This window comes from Macaca mulatta, chromosome 7 (assembly GCF_049350105.2).
Source record: "Macaca mulatta isolate MMU2019108-1 chromosome 7, T2T-MMU8v2.0, whole genome shotgun sequence".
Classification (NCBI taxonomy): Eukaryota; Metazoa; Chordata; class Mammalia; order Primates; family Cercopithecidae; genus Macaca; species Macaca mulatta.
In genome coordinates this window covers 92846753-92864046 of record NC_133412.1, presented here as the reverse complement: position 1 = coordinate 92864046, position 17294 = coordinate 92846753, and the positions used below count along the sequence as shown (strand labels likewise).

General features: G+C 37.3%; 1 protein-coding gene across 1 annotated transcript; it reads left to right on the top strand.

Moving 5' to 3' along the window:
- Positions 1-6633: 6633 nt before the first annotated feature.
- OR4M1 (olfactory receptor, family 4, subfamily M, member 1) lies at positions 6634-7767 on the top strand. The gene has a single exon (NM_001193882.1). It carries the CDS (start codon positions 6733-6735, stop codon positions 7672-7674), a length of 942 nt encoding a protein of 313 aa, NP_001180811.1. The 5' UTR covers positions 6634-6732; the 3' UTR covers positions 7675-7767.
- The last annotated feature ends 9527 nt before the right edge of the window (positions 7768-17294 follow it).

The following is a 17294-nucleotide window of genomic DNA, read 5'->3' as shown; positions in this document are numbered from 1 at the left end:
AAGCTCAGAGAAGGCTGTTTTGATTTATGGGTCTTCAGAGAGTGACAAATTATTAAAATAAACTTCCAAAATTTTGAATCCCTTTACTCCTGAAAGAAAGTCAGGAAAACCAGTTACTTCTTATTATAGTTCTTCAGGATGATCTCTGTGAAGGGGATGGGAAAGGTGAGGCTTCAAATGTTTCATTTCAAACGGATTAGTGTTAGTAGTAGTAAAAACTTTGAAAATAAATAGAAAAGCAAAAAAGAAACTTAAAAGCAACGAGACTCTTACTTGAAATAAATGTGGGTGAAATATGTATTTTAAATAAAAGGATTCTATAAAGCAAAATTAGGAATTATGTAGCAGAGTAGGGAAAGACTAAATGAATTAATAAAAACAATTAGATGTTGTGGTATTTAATTTTTTTCAAAGTCTAATGATTTATTTATTCAATAAAAATCCATATAATCATCCCATCCATCCATCCATCCATCCATCCATCCATCCATCCATCCATTTAACAAACACGTATTGAAGACCATAGCATGCTAGGAACTACCTTAGGCACTAGATATGTAAATAAGACATACTTCATGACCTCAAGAAGCTCAGAGTTTCTGTTATATTTTGCAAAATACAAACTGAAAAATTACAATGTAATGAGTTAAAATTTTTATGGAGGTGTAAACAGAGTACTATTATGGGAGCCATAGAAATAGGGCATTACTGTGGAACTTATGTATACAAAATTCATTCAAAATTTCAGGCATTTTAGAAAACAGCCTTCTGAGAATAGCTGAAGGATTTAAAAATAGTGATACATCAACAATGTAACAGGACTGTGGGTCTGGGAAAAATACGGGGAGCATTATATGCATTAATCACTACAATACCTATGAAGTAGGTACTGTCATTATTTCCATTGCACTAATCAGGCACATTGAGGCAAAGAGAGGTAAGTGAGTTGCCCAGGTTTACACAGCTAGTAAGTGGTTCAGCTATGGTTAGAACGAAGGCACTGAGAAATAAAAATGAAACCCTTAGCTCCCCAAGCTACTGAATGGACCCTCTCTTGGCCAAGGGGACACTAGAATAACCTTAAAAGCTGAGTTTTCAGCCATGACAAGATGGGCAGTCAGACGTGCCTTCTTACATCCCCGCCCTCACTGACCTGCCATTAGACTTTCCTACCTAAGTGCTAAATACAAACCTGCTCTTTTGAAAGACTCCACTGCTGATATCAACCAACCACTGAAGCTGTCCCTCTTTTTTGTGGTTTTAACACAACAATTAACCAGCATTCCTTCCTGACAAGAGACCAACTTTGTGTTACTCATGAAGGGGCATGAAGCACAATTGTGCATGTACATGGTTCTCCTTTCATAAATATTCATGACTCCTCCTATAGCTTATTGAGCCTATATATTTGGCCATCTCACTCAGTACATACTCCTTTTGACATTCCCTCGAAATATTTGTTTCTGGCTCCTGGCCAGAGGCTATATTTCCCAGCCTGTCATAATAGCCACCCTGCAGGCTGCAACTCTAAGAGAAATAAAGGTCCTCCTTTCCAAATTTATGAACCTCATCATTCTTCAGTTGACACCACTAACATCCCATATCTAAGTATATTAAAAGAGAAATAAGCAGCAAATATATATAATATATATTATAACATAAATGTGTAATACATGTAAATATATAATTATAATATATATTTATATGTAATTTATATTATATATAAAATATATTTTAATATACTTTAATATATTAAAGTAAATTAAAAGAATATATTAAAATATATATTAGTTGTATATAAAAATATTTTTAATATACTTTAATAATATATTAATGTATATTACTATATATTAATTTTAACATATGTTAATAACATTAAAGTATATTATTAAATATAATAATAATATATTAAAGTATATTAAGACAGAAATAAGCAGCAAATGATCTTCAAAATATTCTAATATTGAGATCAGCCCTCCTCTGATCCTAATGGTTTCTTCTTGCCTAGTTTACTGTGCACAACAATGCATACAGAAAATCAATGTAATTACTACATATTGATATTTTCTGCTACTGATTTATTTATGATATTCGAGGTCCTTGGGCGTCCATATGCCTATCTATATGGTGAAGATGCTTCTGTATACTCCTTCCTCGCCATCCTAAAGAATAAGTGAGCTCAATATCCTAAAAATAGGAAAATTAATTCACATTATTTCTAAGTGTTGTATATACCCACAATGGTGATTACATCACTGTTTCTCCCTATTGCTACCCAAATCATTCTTAATTTACCTTTCTGATAATTTTACTCTCAACCTACTTTTACTTTAATGGAATCATAGGATTTTAGAGGTAGAGCATTTCTTAAAATTCTAGTTAAAATCCCTTCTGTTGCTACGAAGAAACTATCATAGAGGAAGATTTCATGACCTCAGCATCACCCAGATTCTTGTTTTCCCCCAAAGCATTGGTTCTCTTGAGGAGATTTCACAGTTTACTCACCTACAGGGAATGCGCCTGTACTCCCTGGTATTTTCATAGTCATCCTCTAGGTACTATGTCCCTGCAGATTAAGAATGGGAATTTTCTAGATGTTGTTAAAAGAGGAGCAGAAGCTTAGGAGGAGTAGGTGGGTGGATGTAAGATGAAGTAAATCTTCTTAAGCAACTTATGCAACCACTGCTCTAAGAATAAGCACTAATTTGGAATAGACATCCCCTCCTAAATGGCAACCTTGGAAAAAAATGCCCTAAGTCAGTCTTCATGAGTGGCTTATCTCCCCCAAGAATTTCCCACAAACATAATTGCTTGCTTTGGGTTTTCTTGGCACAATTCCCAGCCTTTCTTGGGGTGTTGCCGTGCATACCCAAGTATGTATAGTTTATTTAGCCCAATTTTATTAAGGACCTGGAGTGTGCTAGATGAGACTCATTTTAGACACAGAAGATAGAAAGACAATATTTTTAAATTGCCATTGTGGAGTTTAAATTCCAGCTGCCTTTGGTAGTATGACAATAGCAACATATGATCCACTGATAAATCCTGCCTGTTGCATCTCCTAAATATTTTCTAAACAAATTATTCCTTTCTCCAAATAGTTATTGCTGTATTGTTAGTTTAAGCCATGTATTTTTTTCCTGCAATGTTGTCTTACTCCAATTTATTCACATAGCAGCCAGGGTGATATTTCTAAATTGCAAATTGTATTAAGCTATTCTCCCAAGTTTTATTGTAAAACATATTGAAAGAAAATTGGAAATCCAATTTTATTATTGTGGGTTACATTACTTGGTCTTTAACTAACTCTTTATTCTGTTCTTCTTCTACCAGTTGCGGGTCTTCTACAGTTCTTAGAAACTCTTTCATGCCACAAGGCCTTTTCAATTACTATTCTCTCTTCTTAAAATGCTTTTCTTCAAACTTTCAAAGCTAGCAAAAGGTCACCAACTCAGAACCTTTTCTAAAATACTCCATCACACACACCATCGTCATTTACTCTACCATCACCCCCTTTTTATTTTCTGCTTGTCTTTTAGCACTAGTAGCAATTATTTTACTTATTTATATTTTATTTTTATTTGTTTACTTATTTATTGTCTGTCTATATTTTCAGAATGGAAGTTTGATGAGGCAGATATTGAATCTTCCTTGTTCATTGTTGTGTCTCAGCAGGTAGCATATAGTAGATCCTCTCTAAATGTTTGTGGAATAAACGAATAGTTTATAGAAGTGACACAGAGGCTCTATATTTAGGAATATACTTTTTACTATCACATGTAGATAGCTTTGTTTTGACATGCGTTAAATGACAAGTGCTGGACAGAATAAGAATTGTTGCGTCTTTTATGGTATTTTAGGTCATGGTTATGTTAATGTAGGGAAACTAGGTGTTTGTTCTTCCTTGAGGAAGTGAAATGGTGTAGTGGTGTGTGTGTGTGTGTGTGTGTGTGTGTGTGTGTGTGTGTGTGTTATGAGTAGTGGCTGAGCATTACTAGCTTTGGGAGTAGAGGGTTTGACTGGCTGCCTGACTATCGGATTGAGATGCTCCAGCAAAATATTTCTTTTCCACTTCACACTTGTGAAGGGTAGAGGAGAGAGACATTCATCAAGGAGTGTGGAGGGATGAATCCTTTGTATTTTTGTCCTAAGGAATAAATGTGGTTGATTTTGGTTCTTAATGCAAAGTATACATCATTGGTTTCTAATTTTATGTCATATCTTGAACACTGAGGTACAAAAGAAAATCTTTGACACTTTTTCTGGTAAAATCACCCTTTCTATTCCATAATACCTGATGTATGTTTGTCTTTTCAAGACATCAACACTCATTCACCTCAATTCTTTCTAGATCAGTGCCATTTTCTACTTGTGTTTTGGTGGAATGGGTACGGAGCAGAGCAGAGGAGGAAGGGGTGATTTGTATGACGACACTCAGAATCACTGTATCATGTCCCCATAATAATAAAAAAAAGCATATGGTCTTGTAATGGTATTTACTGCTTTAAAATATTCATCTCCTTTCAATAATAAAGGGGCAATTATTTACTTAAGAACAAATAATCACTTCCATCTGGTCAAAAACTACATAGCATAATAGCAAAATATGTAAATGAGCTGAGTAATTGTATTATTTCAGATGCCTTTGGTAGAAATTTATTTGATTGTTGGAACCTCATAGTTGACTTATCAGTGAATGTAAATGAGTTAGTATATAACTAGCTCATAACCCTCATAACTAATAACACAACAAGTATATAATTATAAGCTATACCTGTTGTGTTATTAGTTATGGGGGCTATGAGCTGCCTCCTCCAGGTAAGTACAGTAAAATCATTGTTTTGTGGAATCTCAGGAAATATGTCATCCTGGATAAACTTATTATCTTTCTTTTGATTAAAATCTTCCTAAGTCAAATTTAAAATGTTTCTATCTTACTAAATATGCTTAATTAACTCAGTGAGGTCCACTCTGGGCAATTTATGGACATGGGGAAATTGATCCCTTTTCTAAATAGTCCCACACTACTCACTTTCTGAATATTTTTACCTTTCTTCCTCTTGCTACCAGATTCCTGGAAAACACTGGTCTTTTTTTCTTTGTGTCTGCTTGTAGTAAGCCATCCCTTCTTCAAAATGCAATGCTTCTATAAGATACTGAAGGTCATTTATCTATGTTAAAATTATGTACAAATTGAGTCAGTAGGTTCTGAAAATGGCACACTTAATTTCTTTACTCAGTAGTATACATAGTGCCAATAAGTGTTTGGACACAGCCACATTGTTTGGTATTACAGAACCTTAACTTTTTAAATATTCTTTTTTATGTTTAACTTTTTAAGTAATAAGAGAGGTTAGGCTGGGTGTAGTGGCTCATGCCTGTAATCCCAGCACTTTGGGAGGCCGAGGCAGGTGGATCACGAGGTCAGGAGATAGAGACCATCCTGGCTAACACAGTGAAACACCATCTCTACTAAAAATACAAAAAATTAGCTGGGTGTGGTAGTGGGCACCTGTAGTCCCAGCTACTCGGGAGGCTGAGGCAGGAGAATGGCGTGAACCTGGGAGGCGGAGCTTGTAGTGAGCCAAGATTACGCCATTGCACTCCAGCCTGGGCCACAGAGTGAGACTCCATCTCAAAAAAAAAAAAAAAAAAAAAAACCCAACAAAACAAAGCAAAAAAAAACTAATAAGAGAGGCAATACCAAAAAATATCACATCAGCAGAAAAGCAGAAAAGAAACAACTCTCTTATATTGGCTGTTGGTTACAACAAAACTTACTTTGGTGGGGCAGTTTGTAACCTTACTTAAAGAAAAGCATGTTTGGTAATGTGAATTGTTATTTCATTTTTATTTGACAAGTTTTGCTCTACTTAGTGGTGTCAGGTTCAATACAGGGCAGTAAGCAAAATTTTAAAAATAATATTATTCCCATTGTCACCTTGAAACAGCAGAGCAGATCAGCTCAGTATCAAATTGGGTAGCAAGCATACCCATTTCTCAGATCACTACACCCACTTACATTCCTGCAATGTTGAGAAAATTTTATAGTCAGTGTAGTATCCAGTATTGATAAATCTGGTCACAGCTAGAAGAATTTTTATATAGGGCTTTGCATAGCTGTAGATTGTGGCTGGTTGCCTGTTACCAAGGATCAAGCTGTACAGGTTTCAGTTATGGAAAAATATGTCCATTCACTACTCATGAAGCCTTGGGACCTCTTTTCTGTATTACAACTAAAATACTGCTAGATCTATATGTGTACTATTAGAATGCAAGCCTAAGTGTGCAGGTTGGCAAGATTTCACAATAAAAAAAGATCTAGAAAAAAGAGGCCACATCTCTGATTGCCAGTCTAAAATTTGGCTACACTCAGAAGTAGCTTCACATATTTCTTACTAACGCAGATGTTTGGGGGAAGAAGTAGTGCATTGCCGAATTTCACAAAAAGTAAGATTGTTAACATTAACAAGCTGAGATTTGAATTTCAAATACATGCCACACTTCATATAGTTTTAATGTTTCCAATTTATAAGTTCATCATATACTCTCTCCCTCTTGGTTTATCAAATATAAAATGGGAAACCAAATGTATCCTCATGTAATCTGTTAATGATAGGGAACATATGACAATTTTGAAAGCGGTGATATAACTCTAGTTAAATACTATGTGGACTAATTATAGTTTCTTTAATTTTCATAGCTATATTATGAAAAAAGTAAGTTGAAGAAATGGAAACTGCAAATTACACCAAGGTGACAGAATTTGTTCTCACTGGCCTATCCCAGACTCGGGAGGTCCAACTAGTCCTATTTGTTATATTTCTATCCTTCTATTTGTTCATCCTACCGGGAAATATCCTTATCATTTGCGCCATCAGGCTTGACCCTCATCTGGCTTCTCCTATGTATTTCCTGTTGGCTAATCTGGCCTTCCTTGATATTTGGTACTCTTCCATTACAGCCCCTAAAATGCTCATAGACTTCTTTGTGGAGAGGAAGATAATTTCCTTTGGTGGATGCATTGCACAGCTGTTCTTCTTACACTTTGTTGGGGCTTCGGAGATGTTCTTGCTCACAGTGATGGCCTTTGACCGCTATGCTGCTATCTGCCGACCCCTCCACTATGCTACCATCATGAATCGACGTCTCTGCTGTATCCTGGTGGCTCTCTCCTGGATGGGCGGCTTCATTCATTCTATAATACAGGTGGCTCTCATTGTTCGACTTCCTTTCTGTGGGCCCAATGAGTTAGACAGTTACTTCTGTGACATCACACAGGTTGTCCGGATCGCCTGTGCCAACACCTTCCCAGAGGAGTTAGTGATGATCTGTAGCAGTGGTCTGATCTCTGTGGTGTGTTTCATTGCTCTGTTAATGTCCTATGCCTTCCTTCTGGCCATGCTCAAGAAACATTCAGGCTCAGGTGAGAATACCAACAGGGCCATGTCCACCTGCTATTCCCACATTACCATTGTGGTGCTAATGTTTGGGCCATCCATCTACATTTATGCTCGCCCATTTGACTCTTTTTCCCTAGATAAAGTGATATCTGTGTTTCATACTGTAATATTCCCTTTACTTAATCCCATTATTTACACACTGAGAAACAAGGAAGTAAAGGTAGCCATGAGGAAGTTGGTCACCAAATATATCTTGTGTAAAGAGAAGTGAAAGATAAATTATACATTTTATAGTCCTCCTGAGGATCGTTGTCCTAAAGCAGGAAGTATTTGCAGTAATAATGCTGCATTCACTTCCTCCTTTCATTTGTGTTCTTTAAATTTTACTATAATTTTTCTCTATTAATTCCTCTTTATATTGAAAAAATAGAGGAATTAAGATGAACATAAATTTACTCACACCCACCCTGAAATTCCTGGCAGATCATTATTAGAATTTTGAGATATAATAATAATCTGCTAAAGTACATTTTAACTAATTGTTAATTGAGTAACTATTCTGCAGAGGCTCTGACTTTGAGGAGAACGTGTTGAGAAAAATAAATAAGACATGGAGACGTGTCCATTAAAAATATGAAGTAAACGGCAAGCATATGAATGTAGCTAACTTCAAGTTAGCAAATAAATATTGTTTTCATGTTTCAGTGTTGGCTCAGTGGAATGGTATCTGGTAAACATCTTGCTGGGTCTGGAAAAACAGATTATTTGTCCTTTATCTCCTCTTGTTTCCAGAGTTGATGGAAAATGAGGATTCATTTATACAAGGTATTTCAGTTTATATTTCAGGTGGTGTCCACTCAACAGTTTGGAGACACAACTCAAAATTTTATCACATTATGAAAACATTTTTTATGAATTCAAAGCAGAGTGTAATTTGGCTGATACATGAGATTCATGTCATTCCAGATGAAGCCTCCAGGCAACTAGCAATTTTTATAGCCAGTCCCTACTTACATCCTTCAGAGTGAAAGTAGGCTTGGGGAGAAAGCTTCCAGGTTGACTGGGATTGGTAGACATCTAGCTGTGTAAATTTTTTTTTCTAAACTATCATCTCATCTGCCACTTTTGTATGTTTTCCATGATTGCTAATTCTGCCTCCCATGTTAAATTGGTAAGGTGCTGCTTTTGTTAGCACTTAATTCAGAGTTCTTTCCCATTGAGAGACCTAGATGTATTGGTTCCCATGATCCCTTAGAAAATTGTTAGGGATTGATTTCCTATTCTCAGGCACTAAAAACTCAGTTACTCTCCAAGTTTCAGAATGTAAAAGGTAGATTAGAACATTTGATTTTATAGGTTATGTTGTTTTACTTAAATTTATTAGTTTTTAATTTCAAAGCTAGGGAATCTTTTCATTGAAGGGCAAGAATGCATTGGGTGTATTAAGCTTTAGTCTTCTTTTTTGAATTTGATAATGTAATATGGACTAAACTTTAAGTGAATTAGATCCTTGTCAACATTAGGAATGAATATATAAAAATAAATAACTATTCCTAGACTTACTATTTATTTAGAGATTTTATTTATTAATTGAGGAGGTAATTTGTGCCAGACCCAGTGTACCTCGGATGCATAGGATGGAATGGTGGTACACAAAGCTTGTTTCCTGCTTTGGGAATTTTTCCTTATGGTGACCTTCTTCCATCTTCAATGCTACCTTACTTCTCTTCTAGGAACGGAAAGGCACGGACTGACATTATGAGTACTGATTTTGAGTTGACTTCTCATCACCTGGAAGTGAATAAAACAGTAGACTTCTCTAATGTTTTGTAACATAGCACGAAAAAATATGAAGTACAAAAGATATATATATACACACACAATAAAATGATGTTATGTTTCTAAATCTTGTATCATCTTATTATATCCTTATATCCTTTCTCTGTATTTGATCTAGCCAGACTTCTATTCCTTTTGTCACTTATCTTCCATCAAATTAGGACTGATGTTCTTGGGAAAGGTGAGAGGTGACAACGTGCTGGCAGCCCTCACTCGCTCTCAGCACCTCCTCGGCCTGGGCACCCACTCTAGCCGCACTTGAGGAGCCCTTCAGCCCGCAGCTGAACTGTGGGAGCCCCTCTCTGGGCTGACGGAGGCCAGAGCCTGCTCCCTCTGCTTGTGGGGAGGTGTAGAGGGAGAGGCACCCGCGGGAACCAAGGCTGCAAGGTGCTCGCCAGCCAGTGTGAGTTCCGGGCAGGCACGGGCTCCGCGGCCCCTGCACTTGGAGCGGCTGGGCCGGGCCCTAGGCAGTGAGAGGCTTAGCACCTGGGCCAGCAGCTACAGAGGGTGTGCCGGGTACCCCAGCAGTGCCGGCCAGCCAGCGCTGCGCTCGAATTCTTGCTGGGCCTCAGCTGCCTCCCAGGGCTCAGGACCCACAGACCGCCATGCCCGAGCCTCCCCTCTGCCATGGGCTCCTGCAGAGCTGGAGCCTCCCTGACAGGTGCTACCCCCTGCCCGGCAGCACCTGGTGCCATCAATCGCCCAAGGGCTGAGGAGTGCCGGCTGAGGGCGCACAGTGAGGGACTGGCGGGCAGGCAGCTCCGCCTGCGGCCCTGGGGCGGTATCCACTAGGGGAAGCCAGCTGGGCTCCTGGGTCTAGTGGGGACTTGGAGAGCCTTTATGTCTACCTGAGGGATTGTGAATGCACCAATTGGCACTCTGTGTCTAGCAAAAGGATTGTAAACACACCAATCAGTACTCTGTGTCTAGCTCAGGTTTGTAAATACACCAATCAGTACTCTGTATCTAACTAACCTAGTGGGGACTTGGAGAACTTTTCTATCTAGCACTCTGCGTCTAGCTCAGGGATTGTAAATGTACCAATCAACACTCTGTCAAAATGGACCAATCAGCTCTCTGTAAAACGGACCAATCAGCTCTCTGTAAAATGGACCAATCAGCAGGATGTGGGTGGAGTTAGCTAAGGGAACAAAAGCAGGCTGCCAAGCTAGCCTCGGCCACCCACTAAGATTCCCTTCTACAGTGTGGCAACTTTGTTCTTTTGCTCTTTAGGATCAATCTTGCTGCTGTTCACTTTTTGGGTCCACGTGCCCTTAATGAGCTGTAATATTCACCTTGAAGGTCTGCAACTTCACTCCTGAAGTCAGCAAGACCACAAACCCACCAGAAGGAAGACACTGTGGACACATCTGAACATCTGAAGGAACAAACTCGGGACACACCATCTCTAAGAACTGTAACCCTCACTGCTAGGGTCCGCGGCTTTATTCTTGAAGTCAGCGAGACCAAGAACTCACACATTCCAGACACGAAGGGACCACTGATTTGCTATGCTCTTCGAATACCAGCACACTGTACTATAGGAGGATATTTACTGAAAACATTGAAGCTGGTAATACAAAGGAAAAAGGCATACAAATAGTGTGATAACTAATTGCTTACTTAGGAATATTATCTGAAATTAGAAACTAATGTCAATGAAGAAAAGGGGAACATTTGGCAAACTCTAATAACTGAGCCTGATTCATGGAGGATATAATTATCAGAGAACAAATTTCAGTCAAACATGTGACTAGGACAAAAGGTTGGGTATACACACACACACACACACACATATATATATAATTATACAGTAGTCTTCTTTTATCCATAGGAGATATGTTCCGAGACACCTGTGGATGCCTGAGACAGTGGATAGTACCAAACCCTATATATACTATTTTTTTCCTATACATACATGTCTATGATAAAATTTATAAATTAGGCACAGTAACAGATTTATAACAACTAATAAAATAGAACAATTATAACAATATGCCGGCATTACTACTTTTGCACTTTGGAGCCATTATTAAATAGGAAAAGGATTACTTGAACAGAAGCACTGTGATGCTGTGTCTAACTGATAACCAAGGTGGCTACTAAGTGACTAAAGTGCAGGTGGCATGTACAACATGGATACACTGGACAAAGGGATGACTCATGTCCCTGGAAGGATGGAGAAGGACAGCTTGAGATTTCATCATACTACTTAGAATGGGGCATAATTTAAAACTTATGAATTGTTTGTTGCTGGAATTTTCCATTTAACATTTTTTGGACGGAAGTTGACCATGGACAACAGAAACTACAGAAAGCAACACTATGATAAGAGGGGGCTACTGTATTTAATCTAATATTAGGCTTATTAAACTGTAAACCTAAGACTAAAACTAAGGTAAGCAAGGTAGAACTATATGAAATGCTATCTGCTATCTGTGTGTATACCAACCTTTTGTCCTAGTCACATGTTTGACTGAAATTTGTTCTGATAATTTCATCAAAAGAGGTCATAACTGTATAAATGCTATCTATTCTGCTGTGACAATGCAGAAATCATAGAACTGTACTCCATTTCCAACCTGTGGATCTCTCACTAAAAAAAGAAAAAAATACATGTTTTGGATAAACATCTTTTTAAATGTTATAAAATTAGGAAGCCAGAGAAATAAATGAACAGAAATCAGCTTTTACTGGGAAGACTTACGTTCTGTTTTCAAGCCTGGTGGTGGGGCTGCAGATGGATAGCAGACAGAGCCCAGAGTTCACACCATGGTATATTCACCAATGATATATTCAAAAACTACCTAACGTCCCAAAGGATATATTGTTAGGGTAGTATAAAATAACTTTTTAAAAAATTTCACTACCTCAAAAATGCAAAAGAGAAAAAAGAAAAATTAATGAAACACAAGTGGGATCACATATATTTTCTGAGTTTGAAATTCATTGCAAGTTGATAATTTTGTTCACTGCATACTAAATAATTTTGTTAAACGTTTCTGGTTTCAGACTTGTAATGCCTCTTTACAGAAGGAAACACCAATATCTTCTGGAGGTTCTTATGTTTATTCCAGGACTCAAAATATTCTATAAATAGACTTTCAAGAAGTAAGAGCTGGCCGGGCGCAGTGGCTCACGCCTGTAATCCAAGCACTTTGGGAGGCCGAGGCCGGCGGATCAGGAGGTCAGGAGATCAAGACAATCCTGGCTAACACGGTGAAACCGTGTCTCCACTAAAAAATAAAAAAAATTTAGCCGATCGTGGTGGCAGGCGCCTGCAGTCCCAACTACTCAGGAGGCTGAGGCAGGACAATGGTGTGAACCCAGGCGGCGGAGCTTGCAATAAGCAGAGATCATGCCTCTGCCCTCCAGCCTGGGCGACAGAGCGAGACTCCGTCTCAAAAAAAAAAAAAGAAAGAAGAGCTTATAGTCAGACATGAGTGAATATGCAATAAAGCAAGCCTCTTTGAGGGAGAATCAGAAGAACAACACAGTGAAAGATCAAAACCACAAAAAAGATACAGAATGTAAAGTAAGTAGATTTGGTATGTTTAAAAAAACAAAAGAATGAAAATATGAAGAGGGATAAAGATGCTGTAAAAATAAACAGAAAATCTTAAGAAAAAGAGAAATTCAGATTCAGATTAAAAATTCAACAAATGTATGTAGTCGTAAATTAGATAGAATCAGTAACTTAGCACACACAGCTAAGGAACTGAATTACGCATGGAGGAGACATACTGGTATGAAGAGACTAGGAGACATTGAAAACAGAACAAAATGATCTAAATATATCTCATCAATTTCAAAGGAAAGAATAGATAAAATGTAGTGGAGGCTGTATTGAAGAAATACTGCTGACATTTTCCTAAACCTAATAAAAGACACCAAACTTCAAAATCAGGAATCCCACCAAAATATTAACAGGATAAATGTTTTAAAATACACATTTAGGGAGCAGTTGTGGTGACTCATACCTGTAATCCCAGCACTTTGGGAGGCCAAGGCGGGCAGATCGCTTGAACCCAGGAGTTTGAGAGCAACCGAACAACACGACAAAACTCAGTCTCTACAAAAAAATGAAAAAAATTAGCTGGGGTGTTGAAGGCTAATTGTAGTCCCAGCTACTCTGGAGGCTGAGGTGAGAGAGCAATGGAGCCTGAGAGTTTGAGGCTGCTGTGAGCTATGATCGCAACAATGCACTGCGTGTCAGCCTAAGCGACAGAGCCAGACCTGGCAACAACAACAACAACAACAACAACAACAGAATAAAGAAAAAAACAAAAAGATGCACATTTGGGCACATCATAGTAGAACTGCAGATCAATAAAGACAACTAAGCAGATGTGGAAAGCAGAGCTCATCTTCAAGGGAAAGGCAGTCAGGATAATATTTCACTGGTTTCCTTCCTTCCTTCTTTTCTTTTCTTTTCTTCTTCTTTTCCTTCCTTCCTCCCTCCCTTCTCTCTCTCCTTCCTTCCTTCCTTCCTTCCTTCCTTCCTTCCTTCCTTCCTTCCTTCCTCCTTCCTTCCTTCCTTTCTTCTCTTCCTTTCTGATTCCTCTTCCTTCTCCTCCTCCTTCTTCTTCTTCTACTTCCTCTTCTTCTTCCTCTTCTTCTTCCCCTTCCTTCCTTCTTTCATTTTCTTTCTTCTTCTTCCTTTTTTTTTTTTTGAAACAGAGTCTTACTCTGTAGCCCAGGCTCCGGGGCAGTGGCTTGATCTTGGTTCGCTAAAGCCTACGCCTCCCAGGTTCAAGCAGTTCTCCTGCCTCAGCCTCCTGAGTAGCTGGGATTACAGGCCCGTGCCAACATACTCGAGTAATTTTTGTATTTTTAGTAGAGAAGGGGTTTCACTATGTTGGCCAGGCTGGTCTTGAATGATTGGCCTCAAATGATCCACCTCCCTTGGTCTCCCAAAGTGCTGGGATTACAGGCATGAGCCACTGTGCCCGGCTGATCACACTTCTTTAACAACAAAAATGTAAACCAGTGAAGATTTATATTATGACAAGAGAAAATAGTTTTCATCTCTGTGAAAATATAATCAAATAAAAGCATCTTCGGAAAAACAGGAACAGAGAATTTGCCACAGGCACACAATCACTGAAAGAAATTTAAAGTGATGTGGTTGAAAAAAGAACATGATTGCAGATAGGAGATCAGAGACGTCAGAAAATGATTGGCAAGTACGTGAATAAATCTAAACAAACATCTACTGTATAAGATAGCAGCAACAACAAACAAACATGTTTAGAAAAAGAAAGAACTGAAGTATATGAAAATAACATTTATATAAACTAAGATTTGGGACAGTTGGAGTTAAATGTACTAGTCTTTATGTTTTTCTAGAAGATGGTGAGGACACAGATTTACTTTTATTCTTATTATAAAATGATGTGTTTATTACAGCTAATTCAGGAAATGAAAAAATATGAAATTCACCCAGAAACAATGATAGCTATCCTTTTGATGTAATATTCTATACATATAGATATATATATTTACACACAGATGTTTATTTTTTTCTCTCACGTTTGTAATAGATATTCTGTGAAATAAGGTAAAAATTTACCTTGTGCTTTGGTTAGTTTTTAGTTTTCATAGGTTATGCCACAGAAACAACACCACAGTCTCATTAATTTTATCCATCAAAAGTTTATTTTGTTAGGTTTGTCAAAGATCAGATAGTTATAGGTGTGTGGTCTTATTTCTGGGTTCTCTGTTCTGTTCCATTGGTCTGTGTGTGTGTTTTTGTATCAGTACCATGGTGTTTTGGGATCAGGAAAGATAACTAATGGATATGAAGCTTAATACCTTGGTGATGAAATAATCTATGCAACAAACCCTCACGACACAAGTTTACCTATGTAACAAACCTGCACTTGTACCCCTGAACTTAAAATAAAAGTTGAAAAAAAGTATTTTTCTCTTATGCAAAGCCTGAGTAAATCTCTAGAACACTTAAAAAAAAAACCCAAGAGAAAAAATAAGAAATAAATGAGAAAGAATATTATGAAAGTTAATGGATTAAGGTCCTTGTATTATGCTAGACCTGTCCTATATATTTATACTATGTAGGGGTCCCCAACCCCCAGACCATGGACAGCTCTGTGGCTTCTTAGGAACCAGGCAGCACAGTAGGAGGTGAGCAGCGGGTGAGCAAACATTACCACCTGTCAGCTCCACTTCCTGTCAGATCAGCCGCGGCATTGGATTCTCGTAGGAGAGCAAACCCTAATGTGAACGGTGCATGCAAAGGATCTAGGTTGCATGCTCCTTATGAGAATATAATGCCTAATGATCTGAGGTGGAACAGTTTCATCCTGAAAACACCCCCAGACCCCGTCCACAGAAAAATGGTCTTCCACAAAACTGTTCCCTGGTGCCAAAAAGGTTGGGGACCACTGGTATATAATATAGCTACATATGGCTATGTTAGTTTAAATTAACCAATATACAATCTTTCAAACTCAGTTCCTCAGTTGTACCAGTCCCATTTCAAGTGTGCAAATAGTCACATGTGGCTAATGGCTACCAAGTGGGCAGCACATTTCTAGGGTTTACATTTGTGCCTCATATTATAAAATAATTTCTGGAATATTGAGATAATATCTACTAGGTTTATACTATGAGCAATGATAAAATTAGTATATACTTCCTTTCCTCCAACTCAGATTATCATCATTAAAAATTATCTTTCTTAATTTTACCTTTCCATTATGTTAAACATGTTTATACATAAATTTTTATAATATGCTCTGACTTCTAGAAATGAAGTTGAAGCAAATACTATGCACTTTCTCCCACCTGTTTCCCACCTAAAGTTTGTTAATTATAATACTACTTTTCTTATTTGTACAGACTTTTCTATTAAGGAGATACAATAGGCATATAAATTATAAACCCAGGCATCCTATCACATTTATTAAAAAGGAATGTTATCATTAACTCTGGAGCATGCTTTGTACCCCTTCATCCCATTTTTTTTCTTTCCCACTCAAAGAGATCCTGATTTTATCCTTTCCTCAAGTCTTCTCTTGGTTGAAGGAAATCTAATGTTAACTTATAAGGGAGAAATCTTTTTTTAGGTCATTTTTTCTTTTTTTTTTTTGCATAGAGGCCCATAGGATTTTTTCTTTATATTTTAAGTCTTGTAGTTTTACTATAACATGTCTCAGAGTTGATTCTAAGTCAATTTTTCTCATGTATTCATTTTACTTAAAAAAATCAATATTTATGTTTTAAAGTATTTATTTTTTGATAACAATAAGACTGCTTTTATCTGATATTGGTTAGCAAAAAGAAAAAAAGAGAACTTCTACTACCTGATTTTAAGGCTTGCTGTGAAGCTACAGTAACCAAGATTATGTAGCGCTGGTGCAATGATAGACAAATTGATGGAACAAAAATAGAATGTACAAAAACAGACACACAGAAGTAGTAAATTGATTTTTGATGAAGATCGATGTAACAAAAGTAGAATGTACAAAAACAGATTCACAGAAGTAGTAAATTGATTTTTGATGAAGACACTGATGCCATTACTTAAGAAAGAGAAGTTTTAAATAAATGAGGCTAGAATAACTGAATTCATGTATGGAAAGTAATGAACTTGGACCTCTACTTCACTGCCTACACAAAAACTGATTTAAGCTGGATTATACTCCTAAATGTAGTAACTAGAAATATAAAGTATCTAGAAGAAAACATAGAAGAATATATTTGCTTACAAAATTAGAATAAGTAATGATTTCATAAGCAGCATAACAGCAACTGTAATCATTAAAAGTGATCAAATGAACCTCAAAAAATTAAAAATCACTGCTCATCAAAATACACTATCATCAAATTAATAAGCAAATCATACACTGGGAAGAAAATTTGGTCTCTCTTAATCTCCCTGTTTCTCTCTCTCTTCAAGTAAAGAAAAATCAGCAAAAAATTTGAACAGACACTCCAGAGAAGAAGATATACAAGTGATTAGCAAGTTCACGAAAAGATGCACATCATTACTCAGCAGGGAATGGTCCAGAACACAGGATCAAGTGTTCA